Source organism: Falco naumanni, chromosome 8, assembly GCF_017639655.2.
Source record: "Falco naumanni isolate bFalNau1 chromosome 8, bFalNau1.pat, whole genome shotgun sequence".
Classification (NCBI taxonomy): Eukaryota; Metazoa; Chordata; class Aves; order Falconiformes; family Falconidae; genus Falco; species Falco naumanni.
The window spans coordinates 36,290,285-36,312,365 of NC_054061.1; the positions used below are offsets into that span (position 1 = coordinate 36,290,285).

Genomic DNA, 22,081 nt, shown 5'->3' on the forward strand with positions numbered 1-22,081 from the left:
CTAAATCTGTGATGATCCACCATCCTGAATGGATCTTCAGTATCCAATACCAGGATATTCTGCACTCAGACACATAAATCTCGGGCATCTCTGCCAATATTTTAAGTCATGCCCATAAAGCATATCTGAGTAGGATTCAAGCTGATGAAAAGCAAATAGTTACTTTTAAAGGGGTTTGGTGACCCTGCGAATGGAGCCGATGGCTTCAGTCCAGCAGGTGACAATCCATTAATTTAACGAAAAATTTGCCACTGCAGTTCCGAGTGCCAGGAAAAGTGTGAAAGAAAATGTGGCCCCTCCAGGATGTGCACAACCATATCTCTGGTGCCACAGATGGCAGCTTCAATGGCTGCAGGTTTTTTGCCTTCTCTTTTCATAACGATCAAGATACTTAGCTTTTGCTGTTTTCAGGGAGACATTTTAGATACAGTAAGCTTATGAACAGACACATCCCACTTGAATCATTTTCAAAACACCTCTTCCTTTCAAGTCACCAACTCTCGGCGAAGGAGGGAGGAGAAGAAGAAGAAACATTGAGTCAAAGCCCATGAACAGATTTTTTTTGTGTGTGCAAGATGAGCCTGGGAAAAGCAAAACAATTCATCTATCCAAGAGTGGCTTTGAAGGGAAAGGTTAAGGAATAATAAAGAGGGATTTAGATCACACCACTTTACATGCATTTATGAGGGAGAAATTCAACACCCAGATAACAAATTCAGTTCAGGTTTTACTTCCTTTCTCCCCCTCTCCCGCACTTAAAGATGACATACCCCTTCCATTTGTAAATTACTTTAATTTAAATACTTCCAGGTTAACAAAATGTCTTAACTTTGACATGCCCCAAATTACAAACCAGAAACAAAACCTCTTGACAAAGGGTAAGAAAAAAAAAATAATCCAAGCCCAAACCTCCTTTCCTAAGCTGGAGTTTATGGTCTGTGAGCTGGCTGCCCTCCAGAGTCTGACACAATGTCTGGAGCACCCAGAGCAGCTGGAATTAATTTTCTTCCTCCAAATCTATGCACTTTCATATGAAGTCGTGTTTTGGCACTGCCGCCTAAGAGAGAGTTCAGTGCAAAACATCTAACCCCAGCCGTGTTTCTTTGCAACCCAACACTCGCTGAGCAAACAACGAAAAAGGAGAAGAGAGAGGACAAAAAAAAAAAAAAAAAGGAGAAAGAAAAGAAAAGTCCTTTCCCTTCCCCCACACATACACAGACGGCTGTACCAACAGCGGGGCTATTCATGGCTGTTCAGAAACGAGTCACAAGGAGAAATATGTTTGCAGATAAAACCAACACTTTTTTTTTTCTTCTTCCCTTTTTTTTTTTCCTTTTTTTTTTTTTTTTTTTTAAATAAACATCATGGAGGCCCCTGGAAGGTGCTGGGGATGTTTGAAAGTTGAGGTCCTGCTGATCCCTTCCGCCTCCCATTCGCACGGCTCCCACGCTGGCCCTGACACGAAGCCACCCTCCAGGGGGGTCTGGACCCCATCGAGCCACCTCCTCCAAGCCCGAGATGCCATGGGGAGCTTGGGGGGGCAGTGGGGCCGTGCAGGCATCGCCGTGCGGGTTTCGCGCTGCTGCTCCTCGCCTGGGTTGGCGGTGGGTCAAGTGGGGAGGAGGGAGGCATCCAAGACACTCCCAGGCAGTCCCATCACAAAATCACGCACTGGAGTTTGTGGGAGCCTGTGGCTCTGTCCCCTCGCCATTTGGTCTTCTTCTTCTTCTTCTGGCTTTTCTCTGGGATCTGCTGCCTGTTTTGGGAGACAGAGAGGAAAACAAGGTCAGGTTGGACCTCAGCATCCAGAGCCCTGGGCACCAGCAGAACGGCATCGTGGCATGCACATGTGTATTTGCATATGTATCTCCACATACCCTTCCACCACCACGTGGCTTTTCAAGCCACACAGCTAACAAGACACACACCTGCATTTTTAAGGAAGAAAGCAAACCATAAGCAAACATTAAGACTAACAGCAGGGATGTACGTCCTGGCAGGGCACTATGCCTCCAGTTGCCCTGGGTGAACCGCTGCCTCCTCCCCTGCCAGGGGGCTGCGCTGGGAAACAGGGATGCTCTAAGCAATGCAACATCATCCATCACACTGCTGCTAACGCTCATTAGGAAAGAGAACGAAAGAGAGACAGAGTGCAGAGAGAAATAAACCCTCCTGGAAAGGTCTGCTTTCACTCAGCATTGCCCTTAGCCTGCTGCACTGCTGTGGACTTGGTTGCGGAGGGGGGCTAAAAAGCCATAATGAAAAAACAGAGTCTGCTGCTGCTGGGTCTCTGGGCCTCCCTTGGAAGTGGTGAAGAGCACCAGAGCACAGGGAGCGAGCCAACCCCAGAAAGATATCCCTGGCTGTCTGAAGTCACAGCCACCAGAAACACGTGGCTGCGAGCACCCCTGCACCGCGCCGTGGCGGCGCCCATCGGTCAGGATTGTGAGCCACCTCTGTGATGTTCTGTTGAGGGCTTCTCCCTTTTCATTAAGACGAGGCATTGCCCAAATGCCTGTTTGCAACTGTACCTGTTTGCAGCAGCCACTCAGCTAGCCCCGCAGTGCAAATTGAACAGAATGCAGCTTTGCAGTTCAAGCACCCAACAGGCAGCCCATAGACTTAGATTTCATTGCAAAATAAACTATACAAGCACCAGCAGCTTCCATAGATTCAAACAGTGTCTAAATAACCAACCTGAGAGTCTGGATAGTTCAAAACCAGCCTCTTTGCTATGCAATATGCTGGGCACTAAACTAAGTGTTTAGACCAAGTTATCCAGACCAAGATGAGACATAGCTGGGAGGCAAATCACTATGGCTTTAGCTGATGTTTTTCTTACAGCCTCAGCTCCCAAATGCTTGCAACCACCTGAAAAACTCAGCTTTGACTAATAAAGGGCTTTTTTCAGCAAGTATGAAAGCTGGAAGAATGAAAAACATAGAACTTTAAAGCTCAAAACTAGAAAGCTGAAGTAAAAGAATACTTTAAAGTTAATTTGGATAACCACTAAGTGGCTGCAAGCTGTTCACAGTGTTCTGGAACTGTTTTAGAGATCCAGAAAACCGCGTCCCACGCCTGCTCAAGATCTCTGCTGTGACAGTCCTTGTGTATGTACCGCTGCAGCATAAAAGGGGTATCAGGAAATTTAAAAGATCTGTGAGGCAGACTCAATCACCCCACTCCTTTCTGGATTACTTCCAGACAAGTTTCTTACATGAAGCTAAATAAACTGGGAATCGGCCAAGTGCAAGGAGCACAAACACTGCCAACCCTGAACAAGCATCCTCAGCTTGCAAACTCTCACAGGCTGAGAGCCTCTGGGTTTGTAAAGCCCTCCAGGAATGACACAGCTATTAGGGGGCTGTAAATGTACATGTTATTTGGAAAAGCTCACTTAAAAAAAGAAAAGCAGTACTCGGTGGGTGATGCCATCCTACGGCTGTGGACAGTTTGCTATGTCCAAAGGCCACGCTAAGCTGCTTTGCAGCAAATGACTGGCTAGATCACACAGCATCTCTCTGCTCTTTGATGTAACCCAAGCTCCAGCTCTTGCAAACACCTCTGGTACTCTCAGTGCTACGGAGGGTTTCACCTGGCTGGCAATGACTTTTGCAATGACTACTCAGGGAACTGAGGTGCATCACCTATTTTTGAGGTTATGGAGTGCATTTTCAGGGCTTGAATTCAGTGATGCCTCCTTACAATGCTCCTTCCAGCCTGTCTTTACTTGCATTAAGTAGAGAAAGCAAACACTGCTTCACCATCTTATTTTGGCTATGTTTCTTTCCCCCACCACCCCCCCCAGCAGAATAGATGGGGGTAAGGGCTCACTGTAACACAGCAGCACTATCTAGCTAGCTAATGCTGAGTTACGGAACAGTTGGGAAATAGCCTGGGACATTTCCAACTCAGCTCTGTAGTTCTCCAAAGACTTTCTGCCCCCTGCTTTTGAGACATGTGGGAAGAGTGGGCAGTACCATCTGCTTTTGATGGAGACTGAGTCAAGGCTGCGCTAAAATTCGCAAGTACAGATACGCTGTGAATAAATGCCTCATGGTTTAATTGCCGAGCGAGGCACACTGACTGCACGGTGGGGAGGAGCATGGTTTCAGCTCAGCACCCTCCCAAAACACGAAAAATAAGGGCCCAGAAAAATCTGGCAGACAAGTGGTGCCAGAAAAACAAATCTTAGAGAGATCTGAGGTTATCAGCAAAGACGCCGAGATGTGCGTGCAGCTCTTTTCCTGCAGGGCAGCTGGGATTTTGGAAGGCAGTCCCTCCCTGCTGGCAGCTGGAGCAGGGGTTCGCCCGGAGAGCAGGCGTTTGCCAAAGCGAGCAAAGGCGACTCGTGCCAAAACTAGGAACAAACCTCTGCAGTCTTGAGGAGGAAACCTGTGGCTTAGCCATTAGGTCATGCTGTTTTTCATACAAAGCGGCTTAATTTTTTCCATTTGGTGAGCAGAAAATGTTAGCAGTCACCTACAACATTAGAATTTTGTAGAATTTTTTGCCAGTCCTTTTTAACCTTAAGCAACGTGAGACCCTGAGAGGAGAAAGCTACGAAAACCCAAATTACTGGTCCAGAGCTTACTGCCTGCCTGTAAAAGCCAATCATTACAGTAGGCTTTGCACTGTTCATTGAATAATATATCCATTGTGGCCACAGTTAGTTCTTAACCTGCCTAGCGCTGTCCTGCAAGGGTAACTAAGTGCTAGTCATGTCTTTGTGCAGATACAGGACAAGAAAATTTAATAAACCCCAGAAACCCTCAACCAAACCACTTGGCCCTTGCTCCCAAAAAGCTGGCTCCTGGCTCTCCAGGCCAGGACTCCTGCACATCCCATCCACGGGCAGTGAGCAAGTGATGAGTTTGCAGCTTACCTTATTACCCTCACGAGATCATGGAAAGCCTTGTCAACATTCAATGGTGGGTCCTTGGCACTAGTCTCTATGTAGGGAATCTGGAGAAGTGCAATGCAAAAGAGATTAGTAAGAGCCTACATGTTGGTAGCAAACCAGTTTCAAAATGAAAAGCCCCAAAAGCTGGAGAAATCAGGTGCCTAAGAGACCAGGGAAATACAGGTAAACAAAGTGTTGTTGTGACACCGCTATCAACACTTGCACGTTCACAGCAAAACCAACGAGCACTTAAAAAAGGTCCAAAATAAGCACCAGGCAAACCAGCTGCTATCAGAGCTCCCGGTTTGGGGAAGAACAATCATAGGCTTCATGTCATCAGATGTTCTCTCCCCCATAGTTGTGCTTGCAGACATGAAAATAGCTGAAGGTTGTCGAAAGACGAGCACTTGCCAAAAATTCTTGCTTGCCACATTTTGTTAGGACTACTGCATGAATATTCCATGACTACAATTCCCCTTCAGTGTAAAATGATCTTCTCCTTCAAAGTCTGACAGCCAGATGGGGCCTCCTAGACTGCTTGTCCAGGACGCTGGCAGATTTATAGAACTGCCTCTGATAAGGTATGTTCATACACGGCCTTTTGCAAAGTGTGCGCATACAGGTTGTGCTGCTGTTTCGGTGTCCTGGCTCCGACAGGAAAGAGCTTCCTTGGGGAGGGGAGGCAGCGAACGGGCCCTGCCAAATGCCCATTGTGGCTTGTTCAGACACACCACGCAGCTTGCCATTTAGGCACTGCAGGTTGCCAAGAGGTGTTAGGCCTTTCCATTTACCTTTCCATTCAGTTCCTCCTAGAGGAGTTGTCGTCTCCCCTCTGGGTATTCCAGACTGCTGGTTTCAGAGGGGATTAGTGCAGTGGCATGTGATCTACACCCATCCAAGACCAATTTCTCAGGCTAAACTACAGCTGGAATAATGCAGAGCTAAGATGGTGGGCCACATTCATCTAGGCTTAACCACCCTGTAACTTCATTATCTTTAACAAGCTCACTACCTACAGATACCCAGGTATACTTCCAGATGCCTGACTCCACCTCTTCACTGCAGGATAGTGCACTTTCTTCCCTCACTGTGAACATTTCACATTTCTCGCCGCTTGCAGCCACCTTGTGCAGGCGGCTTCATGATGCCACAGCTTTGCTGCAGCTTGGGGCACAGCAGAGGTTCTGGTTTCAACAGTGAAGTGGCCCTACTGAAAGGAAACTGCATAGCTACTACTTTGTAGTTGGCAAAAATGTAATCGCAAATGTTCAGTTGTAAAAGAAATGCTTTAATTCAGCTCCAAATGAGCAGAGAATTCAATTCTGAATGCCTGTAATGGGACTCACAACAGCCGATTAAACAATCCCGCAAACTTACATTATGTTTTGTTGCCATTTCTCTTCCCTGTTCTCTTGTAATTTTCCGTAAATGCATTAGATCAACTTTGTTTGCCACCAAAATCATTGGAAAGGACTCTCTGGAAAAAATCAAAACCACCACCCAATTATTAGCAGACTACAATGAAAAATGCTGAGCATAAGTTTCACTTTCTGATGCTGACATCTAACATTCTCAGCTACGGATGTAGCACGTACATGTAAAGAAGCAGAAAGACCAAATGTACACACATCAGCCCCCTGACTGTGCTACACATACATTCATCATATTGTAAAAATTTACTTGACAAATTGCATGCATACACATATTAATTCTTACTTGCAGGCAGTTCAAGGACTTAGTGTTATCATTTTTGCAATGCCTGACAATAGCTAAAGATCCTGAAGATCCAACTAGGTGAAGAAAGAACTAAAGAATTAGTCAGGAAATTAACTGAGACATAGAAATTGATCTTGAACAGGGGATTGGGACTCTTTTGTAACAGTTAAGGCATCTCAGTAACTGCATATCTTGGCAACTGCTCGTCACTGCAAGGCAGCAAGGTGTGGTAGAGTAACTGGCGTCAGTTCATGTCCTAGTCATCCACTGAGAGCAACCGTCGGGGAAGAACAGATGGACTCCGGGAGCTGGTGCTTAGAGGGGCATCAAAAGGAGGAGACAATGACTGGGAGCAAAGATGGCCATCAGCTGTTACCCCAAGACAAGCTAAAAGACTGACAGTGGTAGCTGGAAGGAGGCTGGATGGAACCAAGGAGTCTCGGTAAGCTTCCAGATGCTATTACCTACCATCTTCTGCTTCTAATCCCAGAGTGAAAAGCTGATGAACAACCATCCTTTTGTACCAAAACCATCGACCTCTGTAATACTGCTCAGTATTTCTCTAACTTTACCAAGCACGTGGCTGCCTTCAGTCACCACCTGAGAAGAGACCCATCTATCCACAGCACGTCCAGTGCAAGGCACTCCTGATGAGGCATGTGGGTCAGGCTCTCCCCTGGCAGAAACCCCCGTAGCTCCAGTGATTAACCAGAGCCAAGGCAGCTCATGCCACGGGAGGTCCTGGCAGCGCAGCTGCTGCCCACCCTGCCCCCATATGGAGCATCTCCTCCAGCTGCATGACACAGAGAGCAAAGTCATGCTGCAGGGTCTTTACCCACTGCTAGGAGGGAGTAGGTCCCTTCTGATAACTGACAGTTACTGCAATATTATTTTCTTATATTTAACTTTAAACCCTCCTAAAATGATTCCAGTGCTCTGCTGCAACACAGCTAATTTTATTGGGATAAAGAGCAGCTGGCCATACTCGTTTCTGCATAAAACACTTCCCTGAGTAACTCTGGATTTTCAGACAGCATTTCTGTGTCATTTTTCATCAAGATGATAAGGGCTCCATCTTCTCTCTGGCATGCTGCCCCATTGCTCTGGCTGGAAAAACACCGTACTGCACTCTGCATTTTAAACGAGTCTTACAGTTATTTGTTCTGATAACGTGGCTTTGATATAATTTTAATACCTGAGCATCGATATATCTTGACTCTGATCATTCTGGAGCAAAACACTTGCTTGTCTGGATTATTTGATTCCCTTTTGGCTTGCAGCAGACTGATAAGAAAGGGATTACATTTGGACGGTATCTCATTTGCCTTGTTTACACCAGGCATAAAACTCTATGGGGACTTTGTTCCCTGTTGTAAGCTGTACGATTGCTAGTTGGACAAAGCTACTATAGTTGTAAGTTTTACTGTAATGAAGGTTATGGCAAGAAACAGGAGGAAGGCTTTGAACAGCTATGCTAATGTGGCAGCCTGCAATTCCTTTGGATTTTAAATTGCCAAAACCGACTGTTATCTTGGATGCCAGAGCGACGCTCTGCTCCCAGCTACCTGTGGGTCTGGCCGGCCGGTTTCTTCACTCACATTGCTCCTACCGCCGTGATTTTCTGAACGAGCTCAGGTTCTGGGTGAAGCGTGAGGCTCCCCGTGCGCAGCGTTTAGGTGGCTTTGAGCAGGGAGACAAAAACAAGTCCCCGGCCGGCCTGTTTCACTTCCTGCTTCTCACACGCCGGCTGCAGCGTTCACACGGCGTGCAGAGCGGGGAAAGTTTCAGTCCAGAGCAAAACAATGAACACTGCATCTTATTTTCACAAAGTTAAATTAGATAAAACCGGCGCTGGTTTGGGACAGGTTACAGGAGACGCTGTCCCACCTTCTTCAGCTTTCAGAAACAGATTTACTTTGCCCCAAGCTGAACTAGCAGTGAAGAAAAAAGTCTGTCCTGATCTGGGAGGCAGACTGAGTGACTGACTTTTTTCTTCATTTAGATGAAATCAAAGGGTGGGTTTTCCTTTACTTTTCACTCTTGTGGGCTCCGCTTTGGATGCTTTACTGGAAGAGCTGTCAGCTGTGAACCTCACATGATACGAGCCCACCCTTCCTGTGGGGAAGTTATTCAGAGCTGCAAAAGGAAGCCAGCAACGAGGCCCGAACCCTCTGGTGGCTTTTCTTGATGACTTCCATAATTAAAAGTCATTATGAATGGAAAAACTAAGTGTTTCAAAGCTGCAGATATATAAGAGCTTAATTCACACCCCACCCAGTGAGGACAGATTCATCGCCTCTCTAACAGGGATGGGAAGAGGGAGTTATCTCGCAGATAACTGGCAGCTTCCCCTCGCTCTGCCAGGACCCATTTGCTTGCCACGATCAAACTCTCGGCGCTACCTTCTCCCACGCACGCACAGGGAGGGGAGCAGGTGACCTCTCTTGCTTTCTCCCCAGTCATGGAGAGATCTTTTTATTCACTGAAAATAGCTGCTGCAGAGCACGGCGCATTAACTGCGTTACAACCCTTGTAAGAAACACAGTTCCTTCAAACACGAGGTGCTTTCCCCCCTTCGAGACACTTGTTCAGGGTCCCAAATCATGAAGGACCTTCTAAGGTTTGTTTGGCACAAACTGAAGCCAGGAAAAGGAGGATGCTGCCAGGACACGCAAAATGATTAGGGCTGAATACTGGCTGACTCCCTGATGGTGTTCCCAAAGTGCCTGCACTGTGCACGGAGCATCCGTCCTCACTCTCCAGAGCCAAACTGGTTACCTGCAAAGGTGCCTGACCTGGCGGGCTCATGCCGCTCTGCCAGACCATTCCGGCAGGAGCTTCTCCCTTCCAGACCCATTTGCACCTCCATCGTAACACTGCTGAACTTTTCTACATTGAAAGCACTACATGCTTATCAGAAAGGGAAAAATACTTCTTATTCCTTGTACGTAGATCCACAAACCCACATGCAAGGATTTGCTCCAGGACACCCAGGAGGCAAAAGGCAGGGTGAGACATGCCACCGCCGCCACGGCATGGTCTCCAGAGTGGCTGGCAGGAGCGGGGTCAGGCAGTGCCCAGCTCCATGGAACCCACCTGTCCTTGACTCTGAGGATCAGCTGGTGGAACCGGTCCACGTGCTCGAAGCTAGCCTTGTCTGTCACCGAGTAGACTATAAGAAAACCATCTCCGGTCCTCATGTACTGCTCCCGCATTGCGCTGAACTCCTCTTGGCCCGCAGTATCCAGCACTAGGACAGAAGAGAGGAAGGTTTTCAGTTACTGTGAGGACCTGCTGTCACCACTGTGTGTCCTACATGGCCCTTCTGCCTCCACTGGGCTTGGTGCTCTCAAAGGCTGCAAGATTTGACAAAGATGGACAAGGTGGTTTCTTGCTACAAAACAAAAAAAGCTCCCAGAGCCCACTCATCACCGTGTGCCTGTTCTGGAAGTGGATAGAGGGGAAGACGACTACGTGGGTTTTACTTTCCTTTTCCAGTACCAAGTGCTGACCACTGAACCTGGGGAGCTGCTCCTCTGGCAAGATATGGCTCAAAGTATTTCCCAGCCATCCCTCTCCCAGCTCTCTCTGTTCTTTGCATGGAAAACCCTAAGACTGGAAGAGTAAGTAAACACCAGTTTAAACATCAGGGACAATTACAAACTGCATGGTGAAGCAGAGCTGGGAGACAGCCCAGAGTAACAGCTACAAGTGTTTTCCTTTTCTCAGTACCTGGGTATTATTTCTACAAAATTACATGCTTTCAGAGTAAGATGGTAAAGCCTTGAGGAGCTCCCCTTAAATATTTAGTCCTGTAGTGTGTGATATTGAGAAACTGATTAAAACAGGTAGAAAAGCTTTAAGTGACTTGCATATCCTATATAGCAATTGTGTTTCTGTACATTGACAATGCCTACACCTATGCTTAAATCCCCTAAAACACCACAGTTGTGGCAGCAACCCAGATGCTGCTGCTTACTAGGTTAAACTCGCAAATGTAACCATAACTCACTGGTTCTCCACACAGGGTGTCCCATCAGCTACATCATTGACCACATCTGAAGCAAGCTACACCAGTCTTCTGGGTAAACACCACATACTGATGTACACATCAATACCAATTCGTGGGCCCCAGCCTTGTACACTGCCAGGATTTTGACTGGCAGGAGGAAAGTACAAAAGGACTTCATCAGTTTAGGCTGTGCCAGTACAAATGCAGTGTGAGCTTAAAGTGCATCAGCTGCTCAGAAGTAATAGTCCTAACGCATCGTTTTGCCCTTGAGGCAAATGAGGGACCTTCATGATGACTGGGAACTTTTTCACATCCCAGTCAACTGGGCTGGGTGAGAAAACTGTTTCCGCCTCTGTGGTACAGCCACAGCATAAGCATCCGCTGCCCACAGGTGATGGGGAAAGCCCAGGGCACCAGTGGATGGAGACTGGCAGGAGTGTACTGCTGACAGAGCAGCAGGGTTTGATACGGGTTTTTCTAGTCTGAGCAGGCCCACAGTCCTAGCAAGATGTTCCCTGTAGGGGGAAGTACTCAGGTTGTCCCAGTTTCCAGATGGGGCCAGGATAAAGCCCACTTTGCTGCCGGTGTTACGTGCTGAATCAGCACAGGTGGCCGCAGGTGGACATGCTGCATGTCACAGTGCACCCCACGAACCAGCTCACACACGTTCGCTATTGGAGAAAAGGCAGCTACACTGGAGGACCTGGGAGACCTTACTTGGTGATGGCGGGTCCTTCAAAGCCTTCAGCCTCATTTGTTCACCTGCCTTAGCTGGTCTCAAATGTCAATTTCCATGAATCCTTAATGTGAAAAGAGCTTCTAGGCTCCTACAGAGATCCAGAAATTTAAGCTTGTTTGCCAACTAGCTGAAACTTGTTGTAAAGTCACAGGTGTCTCTTCACAGCCTTTCCTCCTGCTTCTCCCCTCTAAATCTAGGAAACGAGGGTTTTGGCAAACAGACACCCAGGCTATCCTTGAGGACTGTAAAAAAAATAAAATAGAAAACCGACCCAAAGACACAGCATGTGCTGGTGAATTTCTATGCCTTGGGCAGAACTGCTACCATGGAATAAGGCCAAGACCGCGTGGCTAGGATGGAAAAGGAAATTACCCACCCAACCTGTAAGGAGAGGCTGGGCTGCCCTCATCTGACTCCTGCACCAGCTGGACCGATGTCAGGGCAGGGCTCAGCACTGACAACCAACACACACACGCACGCATAAACACTCCCCCTCTCCAGCACACATACCCAACTTGTCGGGGGGACAACAGCTTCTCGCAGGGGGCCGGGCTCTCCTGCCCTCCCTCCCCCTGAGAAAGGGCAGGTGCCTGAGCAGAAGCCGTGGGCAGGAAGGTGGAGATGGATGTGCCGTATCCTGCATGGTAATTTGCTTAGGGACTTCCCCTTGCTCTGGCACATTTGCAAACCTCCCATGAAACACACGAGGAGCATTCAGCTCTGCTCTTTCACCCAGCAGCCCACCCCCAGCTGCTGTCCATCCAAAGCTCTGCCCTGCCTGCGAGAAGCCAGGGGACAAGCCCTGGGCAGGCGGGGGGGCTGCAGGGATACCCAAAGGGACAGCATGGGGCTGTGCTCCTGCCACTCCTACCTTGCCTGGATCTTGGCCATGGCATCACACTAAACACAGGCAGAGCTGCTGTGTCAGCAGCTGCTATTTAAAGGGAATTCATTTGCAGCATTTGTAGAAAGGCGAGCAAGTCCAGGCAGCATCTAAAATGGCACTTTGAAAATGCAAGTAAAAGACATTCAGCAGTGAAGGTTAAGGTTAATCTCACATGAGTTATTCATACAAAGTGAAGCATCATGTGGATGGCCAGAGAAAGTCCTTGTTTTAACTTTAAGTATGTTCTTCATAAAGACGACCCCCACATCCTAAAACTGCTGTGCTACGTGCATTGTAAACAATCAGAGAGGAGAGTGTGACCCCAATCCTTTGTAGGCAGGATGGGACCACATCCTGGAAAGCACCAGCACTGAAAAAGGGCCAGATGCAAGCAGCTTTGCTGCTGGTGTAATCTTGTGGCATAAAAGCTTCAAGAAGACTCACCTACAGAAATGTGAAAGCAGCAAGGAGAAACAAATGTTGGGAAGGTGATTTGACTGGCTTCCTGAAGGGGTGACGAGGTTTAGGATGTTAGCCAGCACTCACCTTCTTTTAAAATTCCCCATTTCTGCAGATGGGATGTCAGAAGACATGGAAATAATCATGAGCAGAGAAGAACTGTGAGCTCTCTCTTTCTCAGTACACTTTAAAACAGCAGTTGCCTCTTACTGGCAGTTGCCCCGCTGGCAGCGCATGAAAGCCAATGTGGAGACAAGGCTGGACCAAAGCACAGCGGGTTTCCCCTACCTCATTCTTCCAAGAACTGAAATCACATTCATAGGCTGCACAGCACATGGTCAGGGACTTCCAACAGCAAACTTGGTGAAGTTCCCACAAACTTGACCGAAGAAGCAGGAAGGAGGAGCATTAATGAAAGCATTTGGGTAAAGATCAAGGAGAGAGAAGACAAGGACTATGCCTGATGTAGCAACAGACACCCAAAGAGGGCAAAGCCATTTTACAGAACTATCATGCAATCAGCTGGAGACTAAACTAAAAGCAATTAGGCTGTGAGAGCCCAGCAGGGAGGTCTCCTGCTTCACAGGTAGGAGGTTGCTGAGTGAAGAGCTGGCCTTTTCTGCTCTCCCGTGGATGTGACCCCAACTGTTGCAATGAACTACTTGCTAATTGAATCCTGACCCCTTAGAGCTCTCCACACCATTTTCCTGTGAATCCCGATGGGTTAGGCAAGAGTGTGACTGCTTAGAGTGCTCTTCCGAGCAGACACAGGAGCCCAGGAATACACAGGAATTTGTGGCCCAAAATAGAAGCACTCGATGCTTCCAGGTATTTTATGTGGCAATGTCTTTGCAACCAGCAGTGCTCTGAGTGCTCATGCAGAGACACAGGCATGCAAATCTAAGCCAAGGGCAGAGACATACTATGAAATTTAAGTCACAGCATTGCTTTTTCTAGAGCCTAGGCTGGATTCAGTTCAGATTCAAACACAGCCTTTGGGGATCTCAGATCTGGTTGTGCAGGTGAGTTCCTCTTCTCTTTTTGTACCTACACAAAATTTCCTCCTACGTCTTTATCTTTACATTGCTGGACAAGTAGCTGTATAGATCAACTCCAGATTGAGTTTCTCCACTGTCCACGGCACTGAAGGGGCCAAAGATGGCCAGACAGGCAGGTTAAACCCATTTTCTATCCTTTAGCCCTTGGGTTTCACTGTCCAAATCAGACACCAGCACCCTGTTCCAAGCAGCAACTGCACATGGCTGCAGCCAGTCCTGAGAGCAGCCCAGTGTGGCTCTCGGGGCTCCGTGCTTTCCAGCATCCAGAAGAGTGGCTGCACGCCAGGAAGCTCAGGGGCAGGACGCAGTTGTTTGTGCCTACCTTGATCTCACGCTTGCAAAGGCAAGCGCCATGTGTACGACTTGATTTTTGCAAGCAGTGTCCAGTGAAATCCCTTTGGCTACATAAGCCCAAGACACGTGCAAGCCTTTAAGGGGCCGGATGGGTCAGCAGGCAGATAGGAACCTGGGGTCACAGTGCCAGGGAGAGGAGCAGTGCAAAGGCATCCGACTCCAGGCGTTTTCTGCTTGTTTGAGTTCTTAATATGAAGTAAAGGAAAAGTCCCTGGAGCAAAGAGCAGAACTGGGAACGTGGCACCGTCAGGGGGCCACAGGTTACACAGCTGGATTCCTCACTGTACTTCTCTCTCCAAGTCTTGCTTTTCTTTTGGCATGGGAGCTCTGCCTCAAAAGGTGGGGCCAGAGAGAAAGTCCATCCCCAGCGGCCCTGCAGCTTGGTAGCTGAGCTCAAGGGAAAACTTAACTTGAATTGACAAGTCAAACTAAAAAGTCTCAGGCTGAGAAAAGCCGTCCCCACATCTTTGTCTTCCTTCCATCGGCAGCGCAGTGGGAGAGGGCACCCCCCCCCCCAGCCATTGGCTTCACCTGATGAGTTAGTATGTTAGAGGCTGAGCAGACAACAGTGGCCATGGCTCATGTTCTCTATTCCCATACCCCAAGTCACCCTGAAGAGGTATGAGGTGCCCACGCTGTGTGCAAAGCGAGGTAGATGCTTCAGCTTGGTCATTCTGATGCTTCTGCTCCTTCTCAGATACAGCCATACTAATCCCAGCATGAGAGCTTTCCTCAGGGAAAAACACATGATGGGAAAACACTGGGGCTTTTATGAGCCCTTCTTCTGTGCCCTAACTAAATACACAGATGTTATAACATGGAAAACCCGAGTACTTGAATTCTTGCCCTTTCTTTAAGAAAAAGAAAAGAGGGGCTTTCAGAAGAAAGGCTGTCACATCAATAAACAGAATAAAGATGCGAGCCCTTAAAGGAGCTCTTTCTCTAACAAAGGGCAAGTATTCAAAGCCTTGTGTTTTCCATGTTGCAACATCAAAATTTTCCTGGCAGGATAATAATCCCCACAACCCAAGACAAAAAAAAAAACAACACACAACCTCTTTCAAGATTGCAAAATCCCAGCAATTAAGGGAGGGAAAATACTGTACACACAAATAAAAGAATGAACGCAAAAACTTAATTTGAATTTTAATTCTTTCAATGACAGTTCGCAAATTTTAAATAATAAGAATAATAATAGTAAAAAAATGAGCTGCAAACCAACCCTTCTGCCTGCAAGTCTGCAGTGACCTTTGGTCTCCCTCTGGCCTCCTGGTTGAATTGTTCCCAAGCTTCCTGAGGAGAAAAGCAGACAGCCTGTCCTGGGATGACTGACTGCAAAACCCCTCAGCACTAAGGATGCACGGGAGACACGGGTGGGAAGGGCAGAGAGGGAGCCCAGGGGAAGGCACGTTACTCCACAGGGGCGCACACCAGGGCTGTGCCGGTCTTGCCCAACACAAGGGCACCCAGGGGCTGAGAGGGGAACTTGGGCAGAGGAGAAATAAAACGGAAAACTGAAGCTCAGGAGTAGGAAGACAACTCCTAGGCAGGGAGAGTTTATCGTACCAGGGGAAAGAAAGGGAAAAGGAGGAAGACCACAGCCCCTTTTCGCCCAACACACAGGCAAAACTCCTTGCTTTGCTGGTACCAACTGGCACAGCCCTACTGACAGGTGACAAGAGCTTAGCCCGATTCATCAACATGCCCAAGCCACATGCTTGTGGCCATCTCTTCCTCTCCTATTCCTCCCCACCTTTTAATCTCTGTGTGGTTTATGAGCCATAAGGAACTTTGAACCGTTGGCAATTTTTTGCCACGTTAAGGTATTGCACTTTTGGCTTCATGCCCAGATTAGTAATTCCAGACTGGCATTTTGCAGCCAGGAGCATACAAAATTAATGACAGCAACTCAATTGGAGCAACAGCTAATCAAAGCCAATTAACCCTGGCCCCCCACTTAATTCTGACCTGATGTGTCTATACAGCACCTGCGTGTGAATGCATTTAACCAAGCACATCACCATGCTGATTTCAAGATGAGCAGCAGGGAATAAATGAAGATAACATATGCAGAGAAAATTGGAGGCTGATCATGAAGCCTCATTGGGGTGGCAGCAACTGAAAACATGGGCTGGTCACAAATTGCCTGTGCATCCCTTATTCAGGTTAAGTGCCCTGTTCCACTCTTGTCCTCCAAACATTGCATCGATAGTCTTATAAAGCTGGTGTTAGGCCAACAACAAAGTATTTTTGTGTAGTGTTGGACCTGAACACACCAAACACAGGTCCCACATTCTTCTGGGTGGCAGGGAACTATCATAGACTATTCTTTGATGAGAAAATAGACACAGAGACGTGCCCAAGCCAGAGAGCAAATATGCAAAAGAAGAGTTTGAATGTAGGTTTGGCTCCAAGGTCTAAAACGTGAAATAAAAGCCTGTTCCATTTAAGTCTACTTTCAGTGAGTGATTTCAGCAAAGGAGAAAAATGCAAGTTAAACATTTCATCACACTGCCAGTTAGTGCCATTGAATGAATGTGGGTGGAGGTCTTCATGGAGGGAAGCCAAATGTTTTATGCAAGCTGGCTAGCACAAGGGTTTTTTTACAACATAATGCTGGTGCAGATACCAAATGCTAGAGACGCTTTGTACAGAACTGCTCAGGCAACAGCCTGGAAGAGGGTGGGCTGTGTTTTCTTTTTTTTTTTTTTTTTTTTAATTTTAATTAAGTTGTTTGATGCCAATGTATTTGGCTTTTTTTTTTTTTTTTTATAAATATTTCTGCAAACTTAGAAACTTATAAGGCTCTTCATGCTATATCCTCACTTGGTAGTCTCATCTTCTAAAACTAGTTCCTATTTTGGGGGTGGGCAGCTTCTTCCCACCAAGCCCTGCATGAAACATCAGCTTGTAAAGGATTTGATCATAAAGGACAACTGGAAAGTCTAGTAATTTATCATGATGCATCTTTACCCTTCCAATCATGTTTGTCCCTAATTTTATACCACAAGTGATTCATGTCACCACGTGCAACCACAAGAGCAGCTGTCCAAGTATATGGTGACCTCTGAGAATGGCCTAAATCCAAAGCCTGTGACAGAAAACTGTGGCAGAAAACACATGTGCTAGTCAGTCTTTATGCCATGTTTCTACTGGGCAAATGGTAAAGGCTCACATGCTTTTCCAAGCAATAATATTGCCTTTCTTCCAAAATTCTGATGGTTCAAATTCTCAGGCAGTAGGAAAGAGAAGGAGAAGCTGCAGTTTCACTTCTGTGGCTGCAAGGCATCTGTGGGCACGTGAACTCTGAAAGTCAGGGATTCCCAACGTGCCATTCAAGGCCACAGCCAAATTCAGTTCAGCCTAAGTATAGCCACTAAACTCCGTCTGGGCAAAAGAAAGGTTTTTTCCTTAAAACAAAAGGTTAAGTTTCTGCTTGTTGGCAAACAACCTCATAGCCCAGTCACACCCAGGTCAGGATTGTCTTCTGTTTTTTTGACTAAACAAAAATTCCAAAAATTCAGTGTTAGATGCCTTTTCTACTTTCAAATAATTCAAATAAACCCAGGCTGTTCCAGCCAACACCAATGTGCACAGCAGCTGGTACTGTTATATCAGAACACAAGGCGCACTAGCGAAGATAAAGGTTGCTCATTTTAGGGGGCTGGAATCTAGACTAAAAAGAATGGATTTTACTTACAGCAAGATTGGATTTTTCTTTCATACAGCACTGGCATTTTAAAAAATAAAAGGTGCCCAGGTACATTATGTGGTGCTTAAATGAGAGCAGGTATATCTGATGCAGATGACAACAGAAGAAACATTTGGGGACCAATTTCACAAATACTCCCTCATATCAGCTATCAACCACTAACATATTTAAATGAAAAAACGTTGGCAAGATTATGCTCTTTGGGTTTTTTTAAATACTGAGTAATGGCTGTTCTTTAAGGACCTTGGGGACATTTGTACTCACTAAATTGTATCTGATAAATCCTTACAAGTGCAACTAAGACCTCAGGTTTCCAGACCAAGCTTATGGTCATCACAGCAAACACCCACCAGCCTCCACATTCCACCACTCATGCAAATCCCCTGGTTTTCTGTCCCCACACCAATGGCACATACACAGAGACACCAAAGATCTTCAGCACCTTCATGACAAGAGGGCAGAGGTAGGAACTCAACACAAGTGAGGTTAAATTTAGTTCAGTTGTGTTAGTGGCCACATACATGCACTTGGGTAATTAAGGCACAAAATAATTGCTTGCTTTTAAATACTAACTAATTATTGTATAAAGCCAAACATTTAACATCGAGATTCCCCTTATAGCTGTGGCTAGTCTGTCCCTTGCAGCACAAACTATTAAGCTGTAGCTTTAGGTAATACAGGGCTTTGTCCTCACCTGCAGAATCAAGATTTTTTAGTTTTGTTTTTTTTGGGGGGTTGGGTTTTTTGGTTTTGTTTTTGTTTAGGGGGTGTTTCTTGGGTTTTTTCTTTGTTTGTGGGTAGGTGTTTTGTTTTTTTTTTAAAAAGCGGTTTTTCTTCAAAGAAGTGAAAGGTATCGGTTATAGCAGCTCCCCAGGCTGGTACCCTACCTGTATTTAAATGAAACAGGTAACTAGATATGAAAACATCATGCCTGAATGATGGGAGTTAAGAGGTGTTATAATTTTTCACTGTCAGTGGATGACAGCTTTGATTAAATGTTCTTTCTGGTTATAACCCTCATCCAGTTACCCACTCACTGTTATTTCCCAGGGGATGAGCCTAACCACAACGAAGTATCATTAGCAACAGTCACCTCACAGTGCTATAATTCAGCTTCATAGAAGCCTACCCCAGTTATCTATGATGATCTATAGGTTTTCACCCTCCTGCAAGAAACACTTCAAGAAACACTTCTGTGCAGAACTGGAACCACTGCAACTGGAAGCAGAAGCTTTGCTGAAGATCAGCTGCAAACCATGCACCGCAGCTCACAGGCCAGTTTGCATTCAAATTCCTGGCAGCTCACAGGAGAGCAGGATGGACACAAGGGCACAACAGGCTGTGGGAGGCATTGAAGTCAATTTGCTCTTATGCTTAGCTAGAAGGAAGAGAAACAACGAGAGTAGCTTGCTTACCATCAAGAATTGCCCATTGCCCATCTATTTCTGTGTGCTTCAGATAGGAGTCTTCAATAGTTGGGTCATAGTCTGGCACAAAAATCTTCTGGAAAAACTGAATGGTGAGAGCGCTCTTCCCCACGCCACCGTCTCCAACCACCACCAGCTTGTACGTGGGGAGGTTTTCGCTGGGAACGGCACTTGTAGCCATGCTTCCAGTGTGCTAAATCTGCTGGAGAAAGAGATCATCTCCGATCACTCGTTAGCAACAAAAAGAGGGCAACATGCACAGGGCAGCTTTTACCTGCTGCCTGGGAAGTGAGGATGAAGGCAGTACGGACATCCAAAGTTCTTTTGGACAGGAGCAGCAGCACCTAACCTCCCCAGCAGCTCTACTGCAACTCAGAGCCATCACTTAGAAGTGCAGACAACCCCACTGCTGTGCTTGTTTACTCCTGCCTCAGCTACAAGGATCACTAATTGCCACCAAACGCATGTGCAAAACTTGTATCATCCGCACACTTTTCCTACAGGGGCTGGGCCCACGCGGCCATGCCAAAAATCACCCTGGCTCAGCACAGCTGCCAAGCTCCGGGTAACTTCCAGTTGCCAGCGAGCAAACCTCATTAATAAACTGGAGCTGTGCTGTTCTGCGCTGCTCAACCAGCCGTACAGCAAACATGAACTGGTACGTTACATCCTGGGGCCAGATCTGCAGGCAGAAGGGGCAGTGAGGGATGAAACCAGAGTTAGAGATCCAGTCCTGGCCCTGCCAGCAGACAAAAATGCACTTAGCTGCTTGCTTCTCCCTCATTTTCATGTTTGAGAAATAAAACCAAGAAGGCAGCAGGCCAGGAACAACAGGTGGTTTTTGTTTCGCCTTTTTTCTTTTTTTTTTTTTTTAAAAAAAAGACACCTCCAGCCCCGTGGTGGCAGGAAGGCTGGTTTCTGTGGCTATGACACAGCGCGGAGAGCCAGGCGAGCAGCTTCCCCCACAGCGCTGTCACACCGCTCCCCTCCTCTCGGCGAGCTGCGGAGGAACTGACTCTTAAAAAAATTCACCGGCTGCAACTGGGCAACTGCACACGTGTTGAGAAAGGAGAAGAGGCAGCCATTGCTGAACGGCCCATTTCAACACTCAACAGCAGCGGCTGCTTATTTAAGAAGCCAGGCAAGTGGTTTTGTGCCTATGCTATGTTAGCGGTTGGACTTGAAGATCTTAAAGTTTTTTCCCAACATAAATGATTCTATGGAGGGCAGTGCCCTCCACCTGCCCACAGCAGCAGTGATGCTTATGCAAGTCACATGGGAAATGGGCGGCCATCTCCCAGGTTTGAATGACCATTGCATTTTTGGGGAGGTTTTACAGTTTAAAAAAAAATAAAATAATCCATCCTAATGATGAGGCTTAAGAGGGGTGTTGATTTCCTTGGTATTGGTTTTTTTGACGCAAACCATCGAGCACGAGAGCAGCTGCGGTGACACTTTGTGCAGGCACCTGCTCCCATCCATTCCGGTCCTGCTCCTGCTCTTGGTGCTGCAGGTGCTGGCTGGGGTCAGCACCGAGGGGCACAAGGACTGCTCTGAGGCAACCTCCACAAACTGTCAGCATCTGTATCCCCACTACGCGCTCCCTCCCCCCCCCCCCGCCAAGGTTTTGGAGGATTTCCTGATAACCATAGGGATTTTTTCTCTGTGAAGAAGAGGACTTTTAACTTTTTTGTTCTCAGAAAGCACCGAGCAAGGCCGATGTGCTCAGTGCCGCAGCTGGCCCAGGTGGTGCTCAGGAGCCACGGCTGCCCAGCTGCTGCACGCACACTGCAAGTCGAGCTGCCAACTAACGTAACTTCATTTCAGCCTATAGTATAGAAAAAACCCCAAACCAACATTGTTCCAGAAAATCTTTCATTGTTCATATTTTCCAAACAAAACACTTCATTTCTGCGTTTCTGAAGAGGCCCGAAAGGCAGCTTGGACTGTTTTTCAAAACACGAACGTAACCCCCTAATTGTCTGGCTTCACATTGAAGAAAATACCTGACTTCGAGCTTCAGTTTCTGGTTTCTCTAGTCCCTTTCTCCCAAATCACTATTTCAGTTTAATCAAAATCATTGAACCACAACAGGCACTTTTGACCTGGTGCGCGTGGGGGGCCCATGTTCCTTACTGTGCACTGGAGACCTGTCACTTGAGCAAGGGCTTTTCACAGCCGTTTCACAGCTCTGCTAACCAGCTTCTTCCCCCACTACACACCCACCTTCCCCTGCATGTGGGCAAGTGCGTGAAAGGAGACAACATAAAACCGGTTGTGAACGTCCACATTTAAGTTTTAATTGTGTGAAAAGCAGCCTCAGGCCAAAGCAGCAGTGGAAATTGAGCCATAATCTAAAAGGCAACCCGTGAAAACATTCAGTGTTAGCAGGTGACCTGAGGCATGCTGTGAGAGCACCACTCAAAACACAGCAATGCCCAAAGACAGTATCAAGACGATGAAAGTTGACTGATTCACCCCATGCTTTTTCTGTCCACAAGGTAGGCATGAGAACAAGGTTTCCTTGATAATTCTTGCTTCTGATCACCACAGCATAATCCAGATAGTGCCAGTGGGACACAACTCCAGAAGTTACCTTCCCACCTACAGTCACAGCTCAATGCCAAAAGAGAAAAACCATCCATTTTCTAGATGAGGGAATCCCCTCTCCTCCATGCTCCCCCCCACATTATGCACAATGACAAGGTACAGCTTGCACCTGAGGGACTTCTGCAAACACAGGAGTAACTTCCCATATGCGTAATCTGTATGTTGTGCAGGTTGAGTACCTTGACCCCTAATTAAGGTTGTGTAC

At 47.0% G+C, this 22,081-nt stretch overlaps 1 protein-coding gene across 9 annotated transcripts in view; it reads right to left on the bottom strand.

Moving 5' to 3' along the window:
• Positions 1-773: 773 nt before the first annotated feature.
• The window catches only part of MRAS (muscle RAS oncogene homolog), a 41,256-nt gene continuing 19,948 nt past the window's right edge, over positions 774-22,081 (bottom strand). For 5 of the 9 annotated variants that reach the window (XM_040603987.1, XM_040603983.1, XM_040603986.1 and 2 more), the window contains 5 exons: positions 19,255-19,468; positions 9,716-9,869; positions 6,281-6,380; positions 4,886-4,965; positions 774-1,756 (listed from right to left, as the gene is read on the bottom strand). In XM_040603987.1, the coding sequence (XP_040459921.1) occupies positions 1,657-1,756; positions 4,886-4,965; positions 6,281-6,380; positions 9,716-9,869; positions 19,255-19,447 (627 nt within the window). In that variant the 5' untranslated portion in view covers positions 19,448-19,468 and the 3' untranslated portion in view covers positions 774-1,656. Of the gene's footprint in view, positions 1,757-4,881; positions 4,966-6,280; positions 6,381-9,715; positions 9,870-19,254; positions 19,469-22,081 lie in introns of those variants that run through there. The other 4 variants (XM_040603988.1, XM_040603982.1, XM_040603984.1 and 1 more) reach the window with 2 other exon arrangements.